We start from the raw sequence: 22659 nt of genomic DNA on the forward strand, positions 1-22659 counted from the left end.
GGAGAGAGTGAATACATTATTGGGGGGAAACTAAAAGCTTAGAATCTTCCTTAACAAAATACATTTATATGCCGATTTTGCAGTCACAGTGCTGTTTTAGTCCAGCACGGCATTCTCTGCACTTGTAAGACGTTTTTTGGTAGCGTATGGACTATGAGATTGTTTTTACTCTTTTACCTCGATTATTCCATTACTGTTTTATCAGTTACTGATTTGTTCTTTATTTTTTATTTGTGCATTTATCATTTCTAAAACGAGGCCTCGGTGAATGATGAGAACTACAAACAGAGAAGGAAGATATCTTACAGTATTGTGGAATTATATCATTAAAGTTGTTTTGGTTTGGTTGCATTTGCTACTAATTTCAAGTTTATGTTTTTGATCTTATCTGTGTGAAACTGGCAGGTTAGAGAAGTCATTTCCTTTACTCTTCATTCCATACTAATTGAACTGACATGTCGAGATCTGCCTTACCTCAGACTACACAAATGTAAAAATTGTAAAAGTTGTTTCTTAAATATATGTCTTATCTCATATAGTGCAATGTCCATAAGCACGGATATTGAAAGCTTGTTGATTTCTCCTTCACTCAAGGTTAACAAAATTATTGAAAAAACAGTCATTCTCCTAAATCATATTGAATGAGGAGGGGGAACGACAGACCTTCCCTGAAAGACAGTCTACTCAAGGCAGCACTTTATAGTTTAAACCTTAAAATAACAAAACCAAGGATTTGTATTAGCCTTGACAGTCACAAGCCACTATTTGTTTCTCCGTTTTGGGGGGCCGTTTCTCTGAAATGTAACAACATTCCTGTTATTCTTTACATGGTCCGAACATGAACAGATACAACTCTGAGGAGGGTTTTTGTCCCCAAGCACTGGAGGATAAGGGCTGGCACCGTGCCGATCATCCAAGGCTGTTATTCTCTCTTTAAGCCTCAAACGACACCAAGTGTTAATGTGCCCCTGCTAGAGCTGAAACAGCACATCTTTCAACAGGGCAGAAAAAATCTCACTCCACCAGGGGTTAAAGGAGTAAAGGTGCCAAAAGGCTCCGACTCAGACCCCAGTCATTCCCCAGATGCTCCCATCACATGCTCTGTAGGATGCTCAATGTGTCCTTTCATGGGAGAGAGCCCCCTCAGGGCGTCACCCTTTCCAAATCCCGTGGAGATCACAGAGATGCAGTTATTTAGTTGGAAGGCTGATCTAGACTGTCTGAAGAAATACAACACATGCACTCTTGAGTTGATCATCATTGTAACCGCAACTGTCGATACGGGTTCCCTAGAGTGGTTAGTTACAGGCAGGGGCGTCGCAAGGGGTGGGCATCTCAGGGGCTGGGGGGCAATTGGGAAAGCTCCCCCGCCCCCCCCCGCCGTCAGGACTGATGGGCCAGGCGCTCGAGAGTGGCCAGCGCGTTGCCCAGCGACGCCGCGGCGCGCGGGGGAGGCGGGCCGCTTTATAGGAGGCCGCGCGGGGGCGGCGGGACAGACGGGCCGCAGCCGCGCACTGAGCTGCACTGTCTGCTTTGCACCGCTGTGGAGAAGTTGCCAGGATGGACGGACTGGGAAATGTCACCGACCCCAGCTGCACCCAGCAGCCCCCGCTGGCTATCGACATCATTATCCGTGAGTTCTAAGCTTCTTCAACCCTTTCAGTGTCCGGGAGGTTCTTCAGCAGCTTTCAACTGTAGTGCACTATACATCCCGCTACTATTACTAATAATAGCACCTTGTCTCAGTCCCTGCGTGTGAGTAGTAAGAGGGTTGGTTGTGGGATTGGGGATCTGAGAGTCGCTCTGTGATCAGGACCCGGCTCTGCTTTTCTATGAAACTTTCCTGTCTTAACCATTGCCTTCCCAGCGGCTGTGGAAATGCGCATCGAGCAGCAACTGCGGCAGCGCACAGGCGCGGAGAGAGTCAGTGCCCCGTCCTGTGATTGTCAGCTGGGACAGCCTGCTCCGTGCCCTGCTCCGTGCCCTGCCCCTGCTCCGTGCCCTGCTCCGTGCCCTGCTCCGTGCCCTGCCCCTGCTCTGTGCCCTGCTCTGTGCCCTGCCCCTGCTCTGTGCCCTGCTCTGTGCCCTGCCCCTGCTCTGTGCCCTGCTCTGTGCCCTGCCCCTGCTCTGTGCCCTGCTCCGTGCCCTGCTCCGTGCCCTGCTCTGTGCCCTGCCCCTGCTCTGTGCCCTGCCCCTGCTCTGTGCCCTGCTCTGTGCCCTGCTCTGTGCCCTGCTCCGTGCCCTGCTCTGTGCCCTGCCCCTGCTCTGTGCCCTGCTCCGTGCCCTGCTCCGTTCCCTGCTCCGTGCCCTGCTCTGTGCCCTGCTCTGTGCCCTGCCCCTGCTCCGTGCCCTGCTCCGTGCCCTGCTCCGTGCCCTGCTCTGTGCCCTGCTCCGTGCCCTGCTCTGTGCCCTGCTCCGTGCCCTGCTCTGTGCCCTGCCCCTGCTCTGTGCCCTGCTCTGTGCCCTGCTCCGTGCCCTGCTCCGTGCCCTGCTCTGTGCCCTGCTCTGTGCCCTGCTCCGTGCCCTGCCCCTGCTCCATGCCCTGCTCCGTGCCCTGCTCTGTGCCCTGCTCCGTGCCCTGCTCTGTGCCCTGCCCCTGCTCTGTGCCCTGCTCTGTGCCCTGCTCCGTGCCCTGCTCTGTGCCCTGCCCCTGCTCTGTGCCCTGCTCCGTGCCCTGCTCTGTGCCCTGCTCTGTGCCCTGCTCCTGCTCCGTGCCCTGCTCTGTGCCCTGCTCCGTGCCCTGCTCCGTGCCCTGCTCCGTGCCCTGCTCTGTGCCCTGCTCCGTGCCCTGCTCCGTGCCCTGCTCTGTGCCCTGCTCCGTGCCCTGCTCTGTGCCCTGCTCCGTGCCCTGCTCTGTGCCCTGCCCCTGCTCTGTGCCCTGCTCCGTGCCCTGCTCCGTGCCCTGCTCTGTGCCCTGCTCTGTGCCCTGCTCCGTGCCCTGCCCCTGCTCCGTGCCCTGCTCCGTGCCCTGCTCTGTGCCCTGCTCCGTGCCCTGCTCTGTGCCCTGCCCCTGCTCTGTGCCCTGCTCTGTGCCCTGCTCCGTGCCCTGCTCTGTGCCCTGCCCCTGCTCTGTGCCCTGCTCCGTGCCCTGCTCTGTGCCCTGCTCCGTGCCCTGCTCTGTGCCCTGCCCCTGCTCCGTGCCCTGCTCCGTGCCCTGCTCCGTGCCCTGCTCTGTGCCCTGCTCCTGCTCCGTGCCCTGCTCCGTGCCCTGCTCTGTGCCCTGCCCCTGCTCCGTGCCCTGCTCCGTGCCCTGCTCCGTGCCCTGCTCTGTGCCCTGCTCCTGCTCCGTGCCCTGCTCCGTGCCCTGCTCTGTGCCCTGCCCCTGCTCCGTGCCCTGCTCCGTGCCCTGCTCTGTGCCCTGCTCCTGCTCCGTGCCCTGCTCTGTGCCCTGCTCCTGCTCTGTGCCCTGCTCTGTGCCCTGCCCCTGCTCTGTGCCCTGCTCCGTGCCCTGCTCTGTGCCCTGCTCCGTGCCCTGCTCCGTGCCCTGCTCCGTGCCCTGCTCTGTGCCCTGCCCCTGCTCTGTGCCCTGCTCCGTGCCCTGCTCCGTGCCCTGCTCTGTGCCCTGCCCCTGCTCCGTGCCCTGCTCCGTGCCCTGCTCCGTGCCCTGCTCTGTGCCCTGCTCCGTGCCCTGCTCCGTGCCCTGCTCCGTGCCCTGCTCTGTGCCCTGCCCCTGCTCTGTGCCCTGCTCCGTGCCCTGCTCCGTGCCCTGCTCTGTGCCCTGCCCCTGCTCCGTGCCCTGCTCCGTGCCCTGCTCCGTGCCCTGCTCTGTGCCCTGCTCCGTGCCCTGCTCCGTGCCCTGCTCCGTGCCCTGCTCTGTGCCCTGCTCCGTGCCCTGCTCTGTGCCCTGCCCCTGCTCTGTGCCCTGCTCCGTGCCCTGCTCTGTGCCCTGCTCTGTGCCCTGCTCTGTGCCCTGCTCCGTGCCCTGCTCCGTGCCCTGCTCTGTGCCCTGCCCCTGCTCCGTGCCCTGCTCCGTGCCCTGCTCTGTGCCCTGCTCTGTGCCCTGCTCCTGCTCCGTGCCCTGCTCTGTGCCCTGCTCCGTGCCCTGCTCCGTGCCCTGCTCTGTGCCCTGCCCCTGCTCTGTGCCCTGCTCCGTGCCCTGCTCCGTGCCCTGCTCTGTGCCCTGCTCTGTGCCCTGCTCCGTGCCCTGCTCTGTGCCCTGCCCCTGCTCTGTGCCCTGCTCTGTGCCCTGCTCCGTGCCCTGCTCCGTGCCCTGCTCTGTGCCCTGCTCTGTGCCCTGCTCCGTGCCCTGCCCCTGCTCCGTGCCCTGCTCCGTGCCCTGCTCTGTGCCCTGCTCCGTGCCCTGCTCTGTGCCCTGCCCCTGCTCTGTGCCCTGCTCTGTGCCCTGCTCTGTGCCCTGCTCCGTGCCCTGCTCTGTGCCCTGCCCCTGCTCTGTGCCCTGCTCCGTGCCCTGCTCTGTGCCCTGCTCCGTGCCCTGCTCTGTGCCCTGCCCCTGCTCCGTGCCCTGCTCCGTGCCCTGCTCCGTGCCCTGCTCTGTGCCCTGCTCCTGCTCCGTGCCCTGCTCCGTGCCCTGCTCTGTGCCCTGCTCCTGCTCCGTGCCCTGCTCCGTGCCCTGCTCTGTGCCCTGCCCCTGCTCCGTGCCCTGCTCCGTGCCCTGCTCTGTGCCCTGCTCCTGCTCCGTGCCCTGCTCTGTGCCCTGCTCCTGCTCCGTGCCCTGCTCTGTGCCCTGCTCCTGCTCCGTGCCCTGCTCTGTGCCCTGCTCCGTGCCCTGCTCCGTGCCCTGCTCCGTGCCCTGCTCTGTGCCCTGCTCCTGCTCCGTGCCCTGCTCTGTGCCCTGCTCCTGCTCCGTGCCCTGCTCTGTGCCCTGCTCCGTGCCCTGCTCTGTGCCCTGCTCTGTGCCCTGCTCCTGCTCTGTGCCCTGCTCCGTGCCCTGCTCCGTGCCCTGCTCTGTGCCCTGCTCCTGCTCCGTGCCCTGCTCCGTGCCCTGCTCTGTGCCCTGCCCCTGCTCCGTGCCCTGCTCCGTGCCCTGCTCTGTGCCCTGCTCCTGCTCCGTGCCCTGCTCTGTGCCCTGCTCCTGCTCCGTGCCCTGCTCTGTGCCCTGCTCCTGCTCCGTGCCCTGCTCCGTGCCCTGCTCCGTGCCCTGCTCCGTGCCCTGCTCTGTGCCCTGCTCCTGCTCCGTGCCCTGCTCTGTGCCCTGCTCCTGCTCCGTGCCCTGCTCTGTGCCCTGCTCCGTGCCCTGCTCTGTGCCCTGCCCCTGCTCCGTGCCCTGCTCCGTGCCCTGCTCCGTGCCCTGCTCTGTGCCCTGCTCCTGCTCCGTGCCCTGCTCCGTGCCCTGCTCTGTGCCCTGCCCCTGCTCCGTGCCCTGCTCCGTGCCCTGCTCCGTGCCCTGCTGCTGTCCGCTCTGCCTTTTAAGACAGAAAACCCTTGACTTTGTCCTCAATATGTCCTGGTGAATCCAGAGCTGGACTAGTTTTGCCATTAGCGGCTGTAACCGCAGTTTGTGCGCAGATCCACACACACACGCGATATCATTACACGAGTCTTACGGCTGTGGTCACATTGAGTGATTATGCGCCAGTAAACACCTGTCCCGTTGTTTTGACTGGGCAGTGACGCGTTTAAAAAAAGCGCTATGATGTTACTTATACCGATCAATTTAATGTTTTATGTTAATATTGCCATTTAAATATTACATTTGTACTAGATGTATTATATCGGTTGCCATCCATTATACCACAGCGTTTAAAGAGCTATGGGCGCTTCTAGTGTTAACGGGATAATCGCCACTAATAATCAAGGAAAATAAAATCTGCTCGATAAAATTGTGAAAATAGTGATCGTCGATCAATTAATAAGTTGATCAATAGACCCGATTAATCGAAGTAGCTCTAAAAAGGGGCTGTGCGATATGACGATATATATCGTGTGACGATAGAAAAACGTCTATCTTTTCATATTATGCTCTATCGTTTAATCGTTGTGTCGCAAATCCCACTCTTTACGGCAATATTTTTCGTCATCCCCGGTTCTTCCACCCGTGTCGGGTGCAGGTGAGACATGAGCATCAGACAGACAGACATGGAGGAGAGAGATCTCGCACAATAACCACAGTAACCAGGAGATACTTTGATGCGCAAGCGCACACGTTGCGCCCCGCTCTCGTCGCCGGGTTGAACTGGATCTGCAGGCCCCCACCCCCGCTAATTTAGATGGATATAATTTGTATAAAATTAAAGAATAATTAAGATGGTTTGCATTTTAATAAATTGGAAAGCAATGCAAACAGATGCAGAAAGTTTCAATTTATTTTTATTATGACGGTGAAGTGGTACAACAGTTTGAATAATAATAATAATACAATTAACACCTGCTGGTCAGCAGAATCGAGACGCGACAGTCACAGGAGAAATGTCTGTCCAGCAGATGTTAATGCGCCGCTATAAACCCGGCTGTGCTAAATCTGCCTGAATCTGGACCTTTACAGCGCATGTGTTGCCTGATTACTATTACTGGTGTTATTGTTGTTATGTGACAGTAAATCATACTGTGTATTTCTGTACATATATATCCCATAATAACAAAACACACGTAATAGTCATCAATAATCACGCAACACTTGCGCTGTAATGTGTTGCATTCTGCATATATTTACCATGACAGCCTGCATGTGTATTTGTTAGTTTTGCATATTTAATGATAAAAATAAATACTTATTGTTTAAATGTCTTTGGTGTTATTCTGTAGCTTGATTGGATAAAAACAAGAAATATCGAGTTATATTGTGTATCGCCCAAACTTCTAAAAATATCGAGATATTATTTTTAAGTCATATCGCCCAGCCCTAGCCCTAATATATATGAACTATTTAGAGCTTTAATATAGATTTAATAATACATACAAATTGAAAAGTAGCCTCACTGGTGAATTGGCGACACCAGCATCAGTTTCATGTTTATCTATAGATTTATCCTTCTATGTAAAGACTTCATAGCAGATCCCATGAGATTTAAAATGTTTTCCTCCAAATTCTTAAAACTGAAAATATGTTATGTAGTTGTATGTGAAGGTGACCATATTGTTACATTAATTTAAATAAATAATATGTTCATTATTTAATTTATTATTTGTATTATTATTATTATTATTATTATTAGTAGTAGTAGTAGTAGTAGTAACAACAACAACAACAACACAATTTAAACACTTATTTTTGTTTTACCATCTGGAAATGATTGTGGTTTCAGTCTGAATTACTAATGTATGCAGGGAATACATTGAGCTTATATACTTAATTCAGTGCTCTCTTACATAAACATGTATGGGGTGACACTTGCGAAATATAGCCTTTTTAGTGAGTCTGCTGATACAAATCCGTGCCTGTAGAGATAGCGCTCAGTTTTGAGAGCAAAGCGGCTGAGCGCTGCAGGAGACGGAGAAAACGCCATTGTCAGCCTGCTAGACAAAGATCCCATTTCAGACACCCACCCAACACAAAATGCCCATAAGACAATATTGTGGAATCTGTGGAAGAAAAAAGTACATGTATTATTCCTTTGCAGCAGCTGTTATGACTTGGATAACAAATAATATTGAAAGTCAAACAATTCTTCACTTTTAATGTCTTTGTATCGAAGAATCCTGTGCATGCTGTGTTGTCCAGCACTTATCAAGCTGCTGTTCTTGCACTCTCTTTCTGTCCCATTTACTGTTATGATTTGTTATGATTTATTTCTTTGGCAGACGCCCTTATCCAGGGCGACCAAAAAAGGAAGGTTTTGACTCGCTTTACTTTTTTAGATTCATCTTAACCCAGGACTGAGGGTTGATATCTTAAGTCAGGTTTTCCCCCAACAATTTGACTCGCTGAGACGTGACACTGATATTTTACGTTTTACTGTTGTTTTAGACATCAACCCCCTTGAACTGGGTTGCCAAGTATCATAAAAGACAGCGGAAATGTTGCAGTGCATTACAAACAAGGAAGTCCAAAGTAGTTCAATGAATGTGTTCCGTACAGGCTTTATTGCATGAACTAAAAGACTAATATCATCATGCCATTTGTATTTGGATCAGATAAACATTGTGTAATTCCCCCACACACTGTGCAGAGATGTCTTGACTTGCTTCTTAAAAAGCTGAGGAAAAACATGTCTGTGCAAACTTGCTGCAGACATTTAAACCCTTATCCTTAAACTGAACCAAAGAAAAGAAAAATGAACTTAATTAAATCGAGTGAACATTAAAATAAACGAATCCTAGTGATGTCATGAAAAAACACATATATAGGGGCACCAGTGCTGCCACAAGCATGCTTCACAGTGTGAAATGTGAAAAAGTCAGAGGGAGGGATATTTTCTATTGCCACTTTACAATTAAATAACAAACATCATTCTCTTAGGTTGCTCTAATGGTACTGAAACATGTCTGACAGAATCAAATCATCATTGTTGTTCAAACTTGTCTACAAGGTTATGTCTACTACAACCCAATTGCAGCCACGTGGCAACCTTTCTGAAATGCTATGACAACATTGTATGTTGTCTGGGCTCTCCCAATGACTGATTGCCATGTTGTACACCAAGCTGATCAAAGAAGTAATGCTTGTTGTGACATGGAAATGCACATTAGCTAGGTAATAAACGCTTTGGTGATGCATTTGTTACTGTCTGTAACTTTTTTATGCAACACTAAGCAGTGCTTAAGGCAAGCGAAGAGGAACACCATTCATCCATTTATAATTAATTATTAATTTCCTGCAACATGTTGCTAGCTGCAGTTTTCAGTTTGAAAATCGGCAAAGGAAACTTGTTTTTACCGTCCTTATGACATCTTTCTGCATGTTTCCTCGGTTTTTCCAACCAACCCGTTTTATCATGTTGTTGGTGGATTCCTGACAGCAGTGTCAGTCTGTAAAGGCACATCTGGACAGCACACTGTTACTAACCAAGGATGTGTGTTGATCCTCTTGGTTCTATGGGAGTTAATGAGAATACTGTTGTCTGAACATGTGATTCACCTTTCTTAGAATTAAAATTACAGCTGTGACCATATGGTGGTTGCAGTGTGTGAACAGAACTGTAGGTCACACAAACATGTCGTGAGACTTTCTTGTTGATCAGTGGAAACAAAAAACAAAATTACAGAACGCAATGTGGGAAGGAACTTTTTAATTACTTTCAACCTGATTGTTCCTAGAAATTTGGAAAACAAATAACTAAGTGGGGTGGCTCAGTGTTATGGTGGCACAGTGGTTAGCACTGCTGCCTCACAGCTCCAGGAGTCCTGGGTTTTTTCATGTTCTCCCCATGTCCGTGTGGGTTTCCGACGGGCACTCTGGTTTCCTCCCACCATCGAAAGATATGTGGATTAGGTTGATTGGTCACTCTATATTGGTGTGTGTGTGTGTGTGTGTGTGTGTTGCCCAGTGATGGTGTATTCCTGTCTTGTGCCCTATGCCTGCCAGGATCTGCTCTGGCTTCCCTGTGACCCTCACCAGGATAAGTGGTTTTGAAGATGGATGAAATAACTAAGTGTATAATGGCTGTTGTTTGTTATCACAACTAGCATCCTTTCCCTGAATTTCCAGCTAAATTGTCTCCATGTGAAACAGTTAAACACCTCATAACCAGGGGAAAAAAACAGCAACGCCCTTCCTGCAGTCCTACACTGTGAAACATAAATCACTTAAAATCATTTAACGCTCAGATTACTGGCAGCAGAGTTATCGCTCAAATTCTCAGAAAAATAACATGCTTGACCATATAAATAGAATCCCATTTAGGGACTTAATTTCAATACACAGTCATACTGTACAAACTGTTATACAGCCCATGACCGTAGACCAGTACAGTGCTCCCATGCTATACTGCCAATCTCATTTACCACCTGCTATAATCTCTGAATAAATGTCTATTATGAAAATATGTTATTGTTATTGTTACCTGCCAACTGCCAACTTCCCAAGCCAAACAAACAATATACATATAAACATTGTAGCTGACTTCATTATAGTGCCAATGAAATACTGAATCAGCATCCCTGCTACAGCCTCATCAAGCTTTGCATATGCAGAGTGGCGGCTGTGTTCCTGAAGACACAGCATTTATCCCATCTAAAATCTTGGGTTGATTTGTTTAATCCGAAAGGCTTGACGCAGTTTAAAATAAGCGACTTCTATAAACCACAATAAACAAAACGCAAAGGACAAAAATAAAACCCTTGAATTTATTGCAAACATTGTGTAGAAGATTATTATTTTTTAATACCCCCACTATATTGCCAGTTTGCCCATGGTTTTTACCGGGCAGTTTAACAAATGCTGACTGTATATACAGCCACTGTATGCAGTGTATTATGGGCCATGTCTGTATAATTTGACCATCACACCTTACAAACTGATTTACAATTTGCTTTACAGTACATGACCGTAATCCACTGTATATGGTTTGGCTGTATATACTGCATTTCAGTCCCCGACAGGTGATAATGAGGACGCCCTCTCTGTCCAAGCCTCCAATGCACAGGGCCTGGATGAGGAGAACAGAATTAGGGAGGACAGGCCCTTTTGGCTCTGTATGATGGCAATCCCCACCCTTAGCCATCTTCCAACGAGCTCTGGACGACCTCCACATCTCTTGGCAGCAACATATTCGCTCTTGGTCCCCTACTGTGCGTCCCCCCAGGGCTATCCCTACACTCCCAGGCCTTCTGTCAGAGATCCTCCTGGGGACTGTTTCACACCCCACCCAGGGCAGCCCTGCGATTAGGCTGGCACAACTGTGGCCAATCCACTGCCGGAATAGGTGTCAGATTGGTTCCAGGAGGTGGCAATACCTTGTTAATTTTCAAAGATTTCCCATTAAAGTACAAATTCACTATTTCATGTATTTCACCCAAATTTGTATAGTGTTTTAACTGTAAAATGTACAGGTTTTTATTACGGAGATATATGCCAATTTTCTGCAGTAAGCTGTGTTTACTGTAGAGTAACCAGTGCAGAAGCTTTTATTCTTTTGCTTTACTGGCTCCATTTAATCTGTCCTTGAATTATTTGGTACATCATATTCCACTCCAAAGTACTGTGGGTGACCTCAATTTTTCCAGTTTTTATTGAACTTTACGCAGTTTAATGTCTCAGTGTACTCAGTGTACAGTGTATTAAAGCACAGAACAAATGGCGATAAAAAAGAAATCATGGAGTCGTTTTAACAAAATTTAACTCCTTAAGCTGACAAACCCCTCTGGTCCCCTACAAGGGCACCACATCCGTGTGCTTCTCTTTAATCCCATGTGTGTGAAAGAAGAGCTTTCTAATGATGTGAAGCATTCTCTGATGTGAAAAATTTGTTTTTTATACCCCACCACATTTATGCCCCTCCCATACATATTTTCTATATCTCAGAAAATATTGACAATAATGACATTTTCTGGAACCAGACAGTCTAGTGATCAAAACAAGAGCATCCACATTTTGGTAGAAGCAACACACACCCGTAGAGAGCTCACAATGTCAAGACCGTCTGAGTGAGACCCCCGACCCCCCGGAGCAGACTGCGCGGGCTCTGAATAACGGCGGGCGACAGGGAGACTGTAAATCAGATGTATTTGAGAATGAAACGTGCTGGTAGGCAAGAGAATAAGCTTTCAAACGATGTACGCATTATAGGATTGGCATAACACTGCCAAATAATGCTTAAGAGGGTGTAGTAACACAGTATACACTCACCTAAAGGATTATTAGGAACACCTGTTCAATTTCTCATTAATGCAATTATCTAACCAACCAATCACATGGCAGTTGCTTCAATGCATTTAGGGGTGTGGTCCTGGTCAAGACAATCTCCTGAACTCCAAACTGAATGTCTGAATGGGAAAGAAAGGTGATTTAAACAATTTTGAGCGTGGCGTGGTTGTTGGTGCCAGACGGGCCGGTCTGAGTATTTCACAATCTGCTCAGTTACTGGGATTTTCACGCACAACCATTTCTAGGGTTTACAAAGAATGGTGTGAAAAGGGAAAAACATCCAGTATGCGGCAGTCCTGTGGGCGAAAATGCCTTGTTGATGCTAGAGGTCAGAGGAGAATGGGCCGACTGATTCAAGCTGATAGAAGAGCAACTTTGACTGAAATAACCACTCGTTACAACCGAGGTATGCAGCAAAGCATTTGTGAAGCCACAACACGTACAACCTTGAGGCGGATGGGCTACAACAGCAGAAGACCCCACCGGGTACCACTCATCTCCATTACAAATAGGAAAAAGAGGCTACAATTTGCACAAGCTCACCAAAATTGGACAGTTGAAGACTGAAAAATGTTGCATGGTCTGATGAGTCTCGATTTCTGTTGAGACATTCAGATGGTAGAGTCAGAATTTGGCGTAACCAGAATGAGAACATGGATCCATCATGCCTTGTTACCACTGTGCAGGCTGGTGGTGGTGGTGTAATGGTGTGGGGGATGTTTTCTTGGCACACTTTAGGCCCCTTAGTGCCAATTGGCCATCGTTTAAATGCCACGGCCTACCTGAGCATTGTTTCTGACCATGTCCATCCCTTTATGACCACCATGTACCCATCCTCTGATGGCTACTTCCAGCAGGATAATGCACCATGTCACAAAGGTCGAATCATTTCAAATTGGTTTCTTGAATATGACAATGAGTTCACTGTACTAAACTGGCCCCCACAGTCACCAGATCTCAACCCAATAGAGCATCTTTGGGATGTGGTGGAACGGGAGCTTTGTGCCCTGGATGTGCATCCCACAAATCTCCATCAACTGCAAGATGCTATCCTATCAATATGGGCCAACATTTCTAAAGAATGCTTTCAACACCTTGTTGAATCAATGCCACGTAGAATTAAGGCAGTTCTGAGGGCGAAAGGGGGTCAAACACAGTATTAGTATGGTGTTCCTAATAATCCTTTAGGTGAGTGTATAACTCTGAAATGTACATTAGTTTTCAGTTTTTTGTAACCTAAACTTTTTTTTTAACCTCTGGCAGTTTAGCGCTTACCTTTGTACCATTTCAGGTTATTCACTGGACTTGAACTGCTTACATTTCAATACAAACTGGAAAAATGGGGGTGTTCTAAAACTTTTGACTGGTAGTGTATTATTAATAAATCATAGTTTGGAAGTCATTTATTTCTACAGTTAGATGTGTGTCATAACTGTTTTAATCTGTGTGGAGCTGCACAGAGATACTGAGGAACACATTTCTAGAAGTAGAGATTTGGTTCAAGCAAGGCTGGCCGTGCACTAGATATCTTTTCATTATGGTGAGGAAACTGCAGAACTAAAACACACTATTACCGGAAAATAACCTTTCAGTTTTAGACTGTCCACAATGATTTGGATTCACATCAGAGATTATTTGCATTAACATCCATTTCCAGTAAACTGCATGGTGCATGAATTGTTTTAACTTCTAATTCCTGGAACCCAAACAAAAGCCATTTGAGTCTCAAATGAAACTTACAAACTTAATCTATGAGTCCTTGGACTCAAATCAAATCCAATATTACATCAGAAATTGTGAAAATGTCTTTGTTGACTTACAGGTTTATGTCATTTGCTTTTTGTTTAAAAAGATTTTTCAATCACAGTACATTTCTTGTTTTATCTACAAATCCCTGAGTTTGAACAAACGTGACTGTTCCTTCCTTGCTCTAAAAAGACTTCTGGGAATTGGTTGCAGTTCCTGTCAAGACCGAGAACATCTTCTTAATAATTTCTTGTAGAGGCTTAGTAGTTCCGTGCCAAGATCACAAACATCTGTTACACTACTTTACATAATAACATTTACATTATGGTTTTCTTTATATTTATTCTTTATATTTTGAATGGTTTCATATTGTTAATTGTTTTGTCTATAAAGCACATATAATGTTTTTATGTACTCCTTTTTTGGGGGCTACTTTAATTATTAGTTATTAGTTGTATTACAAATATTGTCTTTAGGAAAACCGTTTAAAGGTGCCTGGCACAGGCATTTGGTTGAGGACTTAAAACAATGTCTAAAACTTAAATCTGCTGCCTGAAGAATACTGACCATCACCAATGAACTCCTCAAACATAACAACAACAGTAACAAATTCAGGACTGTGTTCATTATTATGCATGTGGTAAATAGTTTTCTTCATGTTGAATATGGTCCTGTGTTGCTCAAATCTTTCTACACATTCCAGATGGGTGACATTTATGATTCTTAACAGAATATGTTTCATACTGTAAATGTTTACTGATATTGTAATGAAAATGAAATGCATCCTATAGATTCTGCCTGTCATTCTGCCCACAGATCTGGATATCTTTGGGATCATTCTGTATGCAGTCCTTACCCTGATGGCAGTGCTGTCTGTGCTCATATACATGGAAGAAGCCATTTATATCTATAAAACAGTTCCCTCTCCTAAGAAATCGGCCATTATGTGGGTTAATGGTGCAGCACCTGTAAGTAAAAACTGTAATTGTCTTTTAACATTAATTAATGTGAATCATGTAAGAGCCTTTGCATCAGAAAATGTATCAAATAACCTTGGCACTATAACAAAGCAATGAAAGCCATGCATTTAGATCAGGGATTTCTGTTCCAGAGCCCAATTGATATTACTTATAACTGGCCAAAAAGCATCAGGGTTTACTTTACAAAATGGTTATTTGAAACATAAACCTTGATTGTACATAATTAGATACTTTGGAAAACAAATACTGTAAAACCTTTGTAATTAAAAACATAGTCTTCTCGTTTCTTTTAGGTCATCGCAGTAACATCTTGCTGTGGGATGTGGATCCCGCGTGCCACCATGTTTACAGACTTCACAGCTGCTACGTAAGGGCTTTTCACAATACATTGATACATTACACAGTATGAGCTACTGCTCTCCCTTATGGTGTCATATGACTTGGTTTTACTGACTCCTCTATAGCAGGAACACCGCAGGACAATAAAGGTTTCCTCTTTGGTCCTGGCGTGTCCTTTTACAGACAGTGATTATTCAGACTGTAAGGATTGCATTAATCTTGACCTCCCAGTTCCAAGAATCCACTGTAGAGGCACAAGATGTAAGCAGTAAGACAATAAGTATTAACACAGATTTGCCAAAAACATGACTTTCTTTCCGTCTGTCAGTCTCTAATTAGTACTGTTTACTTCCAATTGTTTGCTTATGCATATTTTGTTTTGTTTTGTTTTCTCGCCTATGCAATAACTAATATTGTGGGGATTTTTTTTTTTTCATTTCCTACTTATATCATAACCCTTTCAATGTGTCATGCAGGAGACAGATGTTCACACAATGAGTGAGGTACAGAACAAAATAACAGGAAAATGCAGATTAATATCAACTGCTGCCGGAGGCAACACTGAAATATTGAAATTGTACAAACAAACAAAAAAGCTAAAAGTCTGTCTAGTCATGGAGAAAGAATCCGTAGGGCAGATCAGGATGTTCACAGACTGTGGCAAAGTGGAGTCTGATCGAGATCGGAATGCAACGAAACACATCAATTTCAGAAACAACTGCTGTGGGCACTGAGCCTTCAAGGGCTGGTGTGTGGTGAGCAGGGGGTCCTGACTGTAGAGGTTTGTGAGAGCATGGCCTCCTGGCTCTGACACCTCCCCGCCGTTGTGTTTGCAGGTACTTTGCCATTGTCATCTACAAGTTCCTGGTGCTCATGATCGAGGAGTGCGGAGGGGATGAGGGCTTTTTAAAGCGCTGTGGCCAAAACCGCCTGAAGATCAGTACGGGGCCCTGCTGCTGCTGCTGCCTGTGCTTACCGTTCGTTGGGATCTCAAGGTCAGTCCTGCCCTCTTATGGGAAATATGCCGAGTACAGTACGGCACTCTGTGTTTGACTTGCTTAGCAGCTGAAATGCAGATTGTCAGCTCTACAGAGGTACCATAGAAAGATCATGCTGTCCTTTGATGTCTTCTGAAAGAATACTCAAGTGTTCTCTGAAAGGCATTTACTTATTAGTCACTCTGCTGTGTTCGTTTAAAATTATGAGCTCTGGGAAAACCCTCTGAAGATGTTATATCATCACCATGACTAACCAGTGGCTCACGTGTAAATGGCATTGGATCATAGTAACCGGCATTATTACACAGAGAAATGACAAACCATGACACCATGCTTTCATGTAAGTGAATAACTACCCAATGAGACACAGGTATTTTACAATTTACTATAAACTTGAACAAATTCTGCACTGCAAGCGAAATCTGCCTGTGCATGACATCTCTGCCCTGCTCTCCGGGAAATGACAAATCCTGGCGCATCATCATATGCAATTGATTTTCATCAGCCAGCCTCATTGTTTAAATTGAAGTGTAAATTAAATAGCTCTGTGCAGTTTTGCGGCCTGGGAAACTGGCCCAGTGTAATTCTGAAAGCTGTCTCGAATTTGTAATGAGTCTCCTGTCTGATCTGGCCAACAGAGAAGAGCTGATCAGAGGCAGTGTTTTCAAGTGCAGATCTAATTTCAGTCTGGGCTGTTCTGCTTCACAGAAAAGTTTAATAAACTAAATCATTGTCACCTAGAGCTTCCACTACTTTTCATAACAGTTTAATTAAATTATTATTGTTTGTTGTGTTTTTTACAGACGAACCCTGTTTCTGCTGAAGGCAGGATCTTTTCAGTTTGCTTTCCTGAAAACAGTCTTCACCATTCTCTCCATAGTACTCTGGACCAACGGGAACTTTGACCTCGCTAATGTAAGTGAGAGCTTTTCGTGTAAATACGATGGCATCATTCTAATATGTGATTTTTTTAACTATCAAAAAGCTAATATTTCAGAAGCTTGTCTCTCGTCAAGTCATATCTGCTATATCACATATCCTCTGTTTCTTTTATAGTTTGCTTATAACCAGCCTCCACGTTACAGTTAAAACAAACATGTCTGTATATTTGTGTGACGGGAAACTGTTTCTTTTTGCAGCTATCTATGAATAGTTCTGCTATATGGATAAATCCTTTTGTTGGGATCCTCACTATCATCGCGCTTTGGCCCGTCTCCATGGTGTTTAAGCATGTCCAAGGGCTGCTACGCAGTCAGAAGATTATCCCCAAGTTTGCCATGTATCAGGTAGGAGCCCTCGCTGCCTCTCCTGCCTCCCAAGGGCACACTCCTTTATTTCTTCTTATGTAAGACTGATAAACAAAGAAGTAGCACAGCATGCATTCTTTCCTTTAGTTCTGCCTTGCAATAAAACAAAATCAAGGTTTCTGTCTTTGTCAGATCTTCAGAGGTCAAAACAAAAAGGATTTTTCCTGAAATAAAGGATTGAAAGGACACACTTCTTTGTGTTTATAATGGTTACTTTAATTGTGATAGCCTGCAGTGTATTTCTGGAGCAATCTGTTGTAAGAACAACATCCATGTTTTTCTAATTAATGACTGCCATGGTAAACAAACAAACAAACAATCAAACAAACCCACAGTTATTGATCAATAGATAATAAATGTCTTGGCAGGGAGTGTATGTTATGTAATGAGCTGAAATCTCACTTTATCCTTCATTAAAAAGTATTGGGAATCATTCATAGTCAGACACTGCTGATGCCGAAGATCTACTGTAAGCTGTAAAAAAATTAAAAGCTGCAATTCCCTAAATCTCTGTTCTCTTGAACTGACTTTATTCTTGATTTTATTTTACCAGTTGGTGCTGATCCTTAGCCAGCTTCAGTCGGCCATCATTAACATCCTTGCGATGGCAGGAACAATAGCCTGCGCTCCTCCCTTTTCCTCTGTGGCTCGGGGCTCCTGTAAGTTGTTTTACAATGTTAGTTATCCGCATTGTGTGTTCCACTGTGGGTAACACCAGCACAGTCCAGCAACACGCAGAATCGGGGGTTTGGTTTTTCCAGCCAATTTGAATCTATCCCGAGCTCAATCCAACAGAGGTTAAAGCTCCCACAACTGTAACAGATGTGTACAGTTATAAAGAGGTAGGAGTGTAAAGATAGAGAGATCTGCTTTTTCAGCAAGTGTATACTTTTAAAGTGCACAAAGTGTATCAAACTGTATTGTACTACCATTAGATTGTGTTCCCAAAAGACTGTTCATATTGTATCAATTCACTAATCCATTCAGGATTACTATATTACTATAGGTGCTACCCTATCCCTACAGGCTTGATTCTTAGCTTAAACTAAAGCCCTCAAAGAAAACCTTCCAGGCCAAGTCACTCCAACAATGACTCTGAACGGCTGATTTGAGGAGTATTTCACCTGCTCTGAGCTGGACCTGCTTATCTATAAAAATGCTTGTGCACGATCAATCTTACACCTCAAAAAGTGCTTAGGGAAGTCTCAGTTGGAATAGCATAAAAAATAAAACAAATACAACTTTATATTATTATTATTATTATTATTATTATTATTATTATTATTATTTATTTATTAGCAGACGCCCTTTTCCAGGGCATAATACAAAGTGCACTAATACAATACAATACAATAATACAGTGCAGTTCAGGCATAATACCTTTTTACAAGTGTATTCTAGACTGTAAGAGCTGATAAGTGCAGACATGATGTTAAGTCAAAGTTAAGAACTAAGGCAGAGGGAGAGTAGGGGAAATCAAAATAAACAATACAAGTGCTATTAATGCAAAGGCAAGAGTATGACAAAACATTGTATAAGTGCAATCTTACAGGATAATGAAAGACTAAATTACAAGTACTGTCTGAAAACATGTGTCTTGAGTAAGCGCCAGAAGGAGGTCAAGGACTCTGCTGTTTTGACTTCAGTGGGAAGGGCTTTCCACCACTTAGGGGCCTGGGATGAGAAGGAGCGGCTCTGGAGAGTGGAGAGGAGGTAGAGTTAGTCTTCTGGCTCTGGAGGAGCGCAGTGGTCTGGAGGGGATGTATGGAGAGACGAGTGTCTGAAGGTAGCTTGGTGCAGTGTGGTTGAGACAGCGGTAGGTGAGGGTCAATGTCTTGAACTGAATGCGTGCCGGTATCGGGAGCCAGTGGAGGGAGCGGAGCAGTGGAGTAGCGTGTGCGAACCGTGGCAGAGAGAATACCAGACGAGCCGCAGAGTTCTGGATGAGCTGGAGCGGCGGGTAGTAGTTGCAGGCAGGTTGGACAGGAGGGAGTTGCAGTAGTCCAGGCGGAAGAGGACCAGTGACTGGACGGGCAGCTGAATCGAGCAGTCGGTGAGGAAGGGACGGATCCGGCATATGTTGCTCAGGAAAAATCTGCATGTCAGCGTGGTGATGTGCTGGGTGTAGGAGAGCACAGGATCGAGGGTGACTCCTAGATTGTTAGTGGAAGAAGAGGGAGAGAGTGTCGTAGTTTCCAAGGGGATTGAGATGGAGAGGTCAGCAGAAGGTGAGGAAGAGAGGAGATCAGATTTAGAGGGAAATAACCCAGGGAAATGACCATACAGAGTGTTGCCATTCATGCTGTGCAACAATGACTACATAAGAATTGTGTTAACAAAATCACACGCCCAGATAACCTCCCTGTGTTGGGCCAGAACGATTCAATAACTGCCCACTAGCATGATGTTGGTCTGGGAACATGTATTCAACATTGTCAAACACTCAAAAAGCCCATGGAAAATGAAGACAAAGTTTGTTGAATAGAGTGATTGGCGAAATCATGATGTCAACATTAGGTATAGACCCAGCCAACTAAAGCCACACTGTACAATGTGCAAGTTATAATATATTTACACTGGAGACCAACTACAATAGGTCAAATAAAAGTGGTGAGGGTCAGTTGATTGTGGGGGCTGATGAAAAGGCTGTGTACTTTTGCTTAGAAATCACACACACACACACACACACAAACCTTAAAGTGGTGTGAAAGTCTGAGGGAGTGACTGTGGTCTGCTCTTTCCTCAGTCATGAACCAGCAGCTGTTAATTATGGAGATGTTCATCGTCACGCTGGTCACCAGGATGCTGTACAGGAGACGGTACAAGCCCCTGGACGACTTGGACAAGCACGCCGAGGACAACGAGGGCAATGCCAAGATCCTGCTGCAGTCCGAGTGTGGCGAGGACGGCGTGCAGACGGCTTAACTGTGGGCCTCTGCAAGGAGCCGCACCATAGAGGAGACTGCGCGCACACTGGTGTTACACTGTTCCTGCGTTTGGTGTTAGGACCTGTTCAGTCTGCCACAGAGTTGGAGACGAGCAACATCTGCAGAAAAGAACCTCAATAAGTTCACTTTTTCTGACTGGCTGTATTCTGCCTGTGAGTTGATGTTATGAAGTTGTGTGTGTATTATTTTTTAATACGTTAAGTACAAAAGCCCAGGAAGTGAACATGTTTTAGGAATTTGCCATGGCTGACTACAAAAACATTTAACCTATATAGGCTGTATTAAGCGAATACAATACAGGGTTTTCTGTTATTTTATGTAGAATACGTTCTTCTCCTATATTCCGATACAACATAGAAGATTGCATTTTTTTTTCTTGTTTATGTTTATCATGTTCAGTTTTTTCCTATCTCCTATGCTCCTATCTATGCTGGCATCAAACCATTTCCCATATTTGGATATGGACATTTTAAAATATATTTATAAAACACCATTTAGTTATTAAGGCTGTATCAAATATTGTATCTACTCATTAATAGAGTTCACTGTGCTGCAATGAATCCAAGAAATTATACTTGGTCAAATTGTTAAATGTAATTTTGTCAGGTTTCTAGCGTATGCTGGCACTGGGTTAATCTCAGTAACATTGTATTGGAGAACAAAATACAGTTCTCTATTATAATGGACATAATGTCTGTTTTTAAAACCTCAAATATAAACTCTTTTCATATGTTGGAATGGAAGGTGTGTGCGTGTGTGTGCATTTTTGGAAGTTGCTGGGTAGAGAGTACAAGAGTAGTAGTCTATATAAAAGTGATACACAGATATAAAGTATTTTTATAATGCCAGTTTGGTGTACAGGTGCAATTATGACTTGTGTGTACTAACAGAAAAAATGGAACTAGTAAAAATATATTTTTAAAACCAAACATTCTTGCTTGTTTAGTGCGTTTATTTGATAACATAATGTCAACATACCTTTTTGAGCCAATAAAGACAGAAGCGTTGGGACAGAACAATTGGCACTGACCTTATTTGTACTACATGTGGAGGACCTTTTTTAATAAATGTAAAACACCTATTCAGGTTTTGTTTTTTTTATATATAAATAATAATATGTTTGTAAACAGTAGGATGTATAAAGTGATATAGATCTTACCGAGTTAAACACAGATAACACATTTGCATCCCTTGTTTTGCTAAAGATGTTGATTTTCTCATTTTTTTAATGGACTCGTAAAATAGAGAGTGATGTTGATAAAACTACACAACTGCTGAGGTAATAAAATAAGTGAAAATAAATACATTTAAAAAATCAACAAGATGTGAATGTGTCGTCTGTCCACCTATACAAATGTATACACTCTCACCATGTAGAAATGTCCTATGCATTATTTGTCCTGCTCAATGTGTAAATGGACTACAGACTCCATTATATTAATGTTAATCTGCAGCTGTATGTAAAAGTAAAGGTATGACACATTCAGCCACTGGAGAAACAGAATCTCATCTTGATCATAAGCCTGTTAGGTGCGGAATATCTGTGTGTTGGTTAAGATTGTGTACATATAATTGACCCAAGGATACATTGTTTTCAATTACTACAAAAAATTTAATGATTTATAGTTGTGTCCTGATGGACAATGACCCGAAGCATACTGTGAAAGCAACCCAAGACATTTTTAATGCGAAGAAGTGGAATGTTCTGCAATGGCCAAGTCAATCACCTGACCTGAATCCAATTGAGCAGCATTTCACTTGCTGAAGGCAAAACTGAAGGCAAAACACCCAAGAACAAGCAGGATCTAAAGACAGCTGCAGTGCAGGCCTGGCAGAGCATCACCAGGGAAGAAACCCAGCATCTGCTGATGTATATGGGCTCCAGACTTCAGGCAGTCATTGACTGCAAAGGATTTGCAACCAAGTATTGAAACTCACAATTTAATCCATGATTATGTTAGTTTGTCCAAATACTTTTGAGCCCCTAAAACTTGGGGCGGCACCTATACAAATGGGTGTAATTCCTACACCGTTCACCCAATTTGGATGTAACTGCTCTATTTGGAAAGTCTACCATTTAAGGAAATTCTGATTGTTTCCTTTCAAATCCATTGAGGTGGCGTAGAGACAAAATTATGACAATTGTTTCACTGTCCAAATATTTATGGACCAAACTGTATAGCTTGTACATTTCTGGATCATGGTTAAGGTCTTCTGAACACAACGCATGTCTGTACAGTATATTTTCTTTTGCACGCAATTCTTGTTGTTGCAGTGCTCAGTACCACTCCTTTCCCACTAGGTGGTAATATAGTCCCATATATTAGCATAAATAATGGAAATGTTAAATTGGTTTCTGAGACAGCTTTGTGGTTGTAATATTGAGATTGATTATTGATACATTACTTCTGCCATTCTTCCAAATGTCAGGTGATCTCCTCTCACTAATAAAATATAGTTTACACTGTTATTGCATAATAACTAGGGTAAGAGCAATTCAACTTATTTACCATCGTCAAGGTTTTTATAGCACCACGTGTTGAATCCATAGCATATTCATGATTACATTGATATGCGAAAGAGAGGTGTATAAAGATAATGATTTACTGATAATAATGTGCCGATACCTTTTCATCTGTG

The 22659-nt window shown here is 45.1% G+C and overlaps 1 protein-coding gene across 1 annotated transcript; it reads left to right on the forward strand.

Moving 5' to 3' along the window:
* The first annotated feature begins 1483 nt into the window (after nt 1–1483).
* slc51a (solute carrier family 51 member A) lies at nt 1484–21334 on the forward strand. The gene is made up of 8 exons (XM_066699649.1): nt 1484–1633; nt 14264–14415; nt 14721–14794; nt 15603–15761; nt 16568–16679; nt 16904–17050; nt 17625–17730; nt 19818–21334. The coding sequence occupies exons 1-8, from the start codon at nt 1561–1563 to the stop codon at nt 19994–19996; spliced, it is 1002 nt and encodes a 333-aa protein (XP_066555746.1). The 5' UTR covers nt 1484–1560; the 3' UTR covers nt 19997–21334.
* Nucleotides 21335–22659: the final 1325 nt, after the last annotated feature.

Source organism: Amia ocellicauda, chromosome 3 (assembly GCF_036373705.1).
Source record: "Amia ocellicauda isolate fAmiCal2 chromosome 3, fAmiCal2.hap1, whole genome shotgun sequence".
In the NCBI taxonomy this organism is placed as follows: domain Eukaryota; kingdom Metazoa; phylum Chordata; class Actinopteri; order Amiiformes; family Amiidae; genus Amia; species Amia ocellicauda.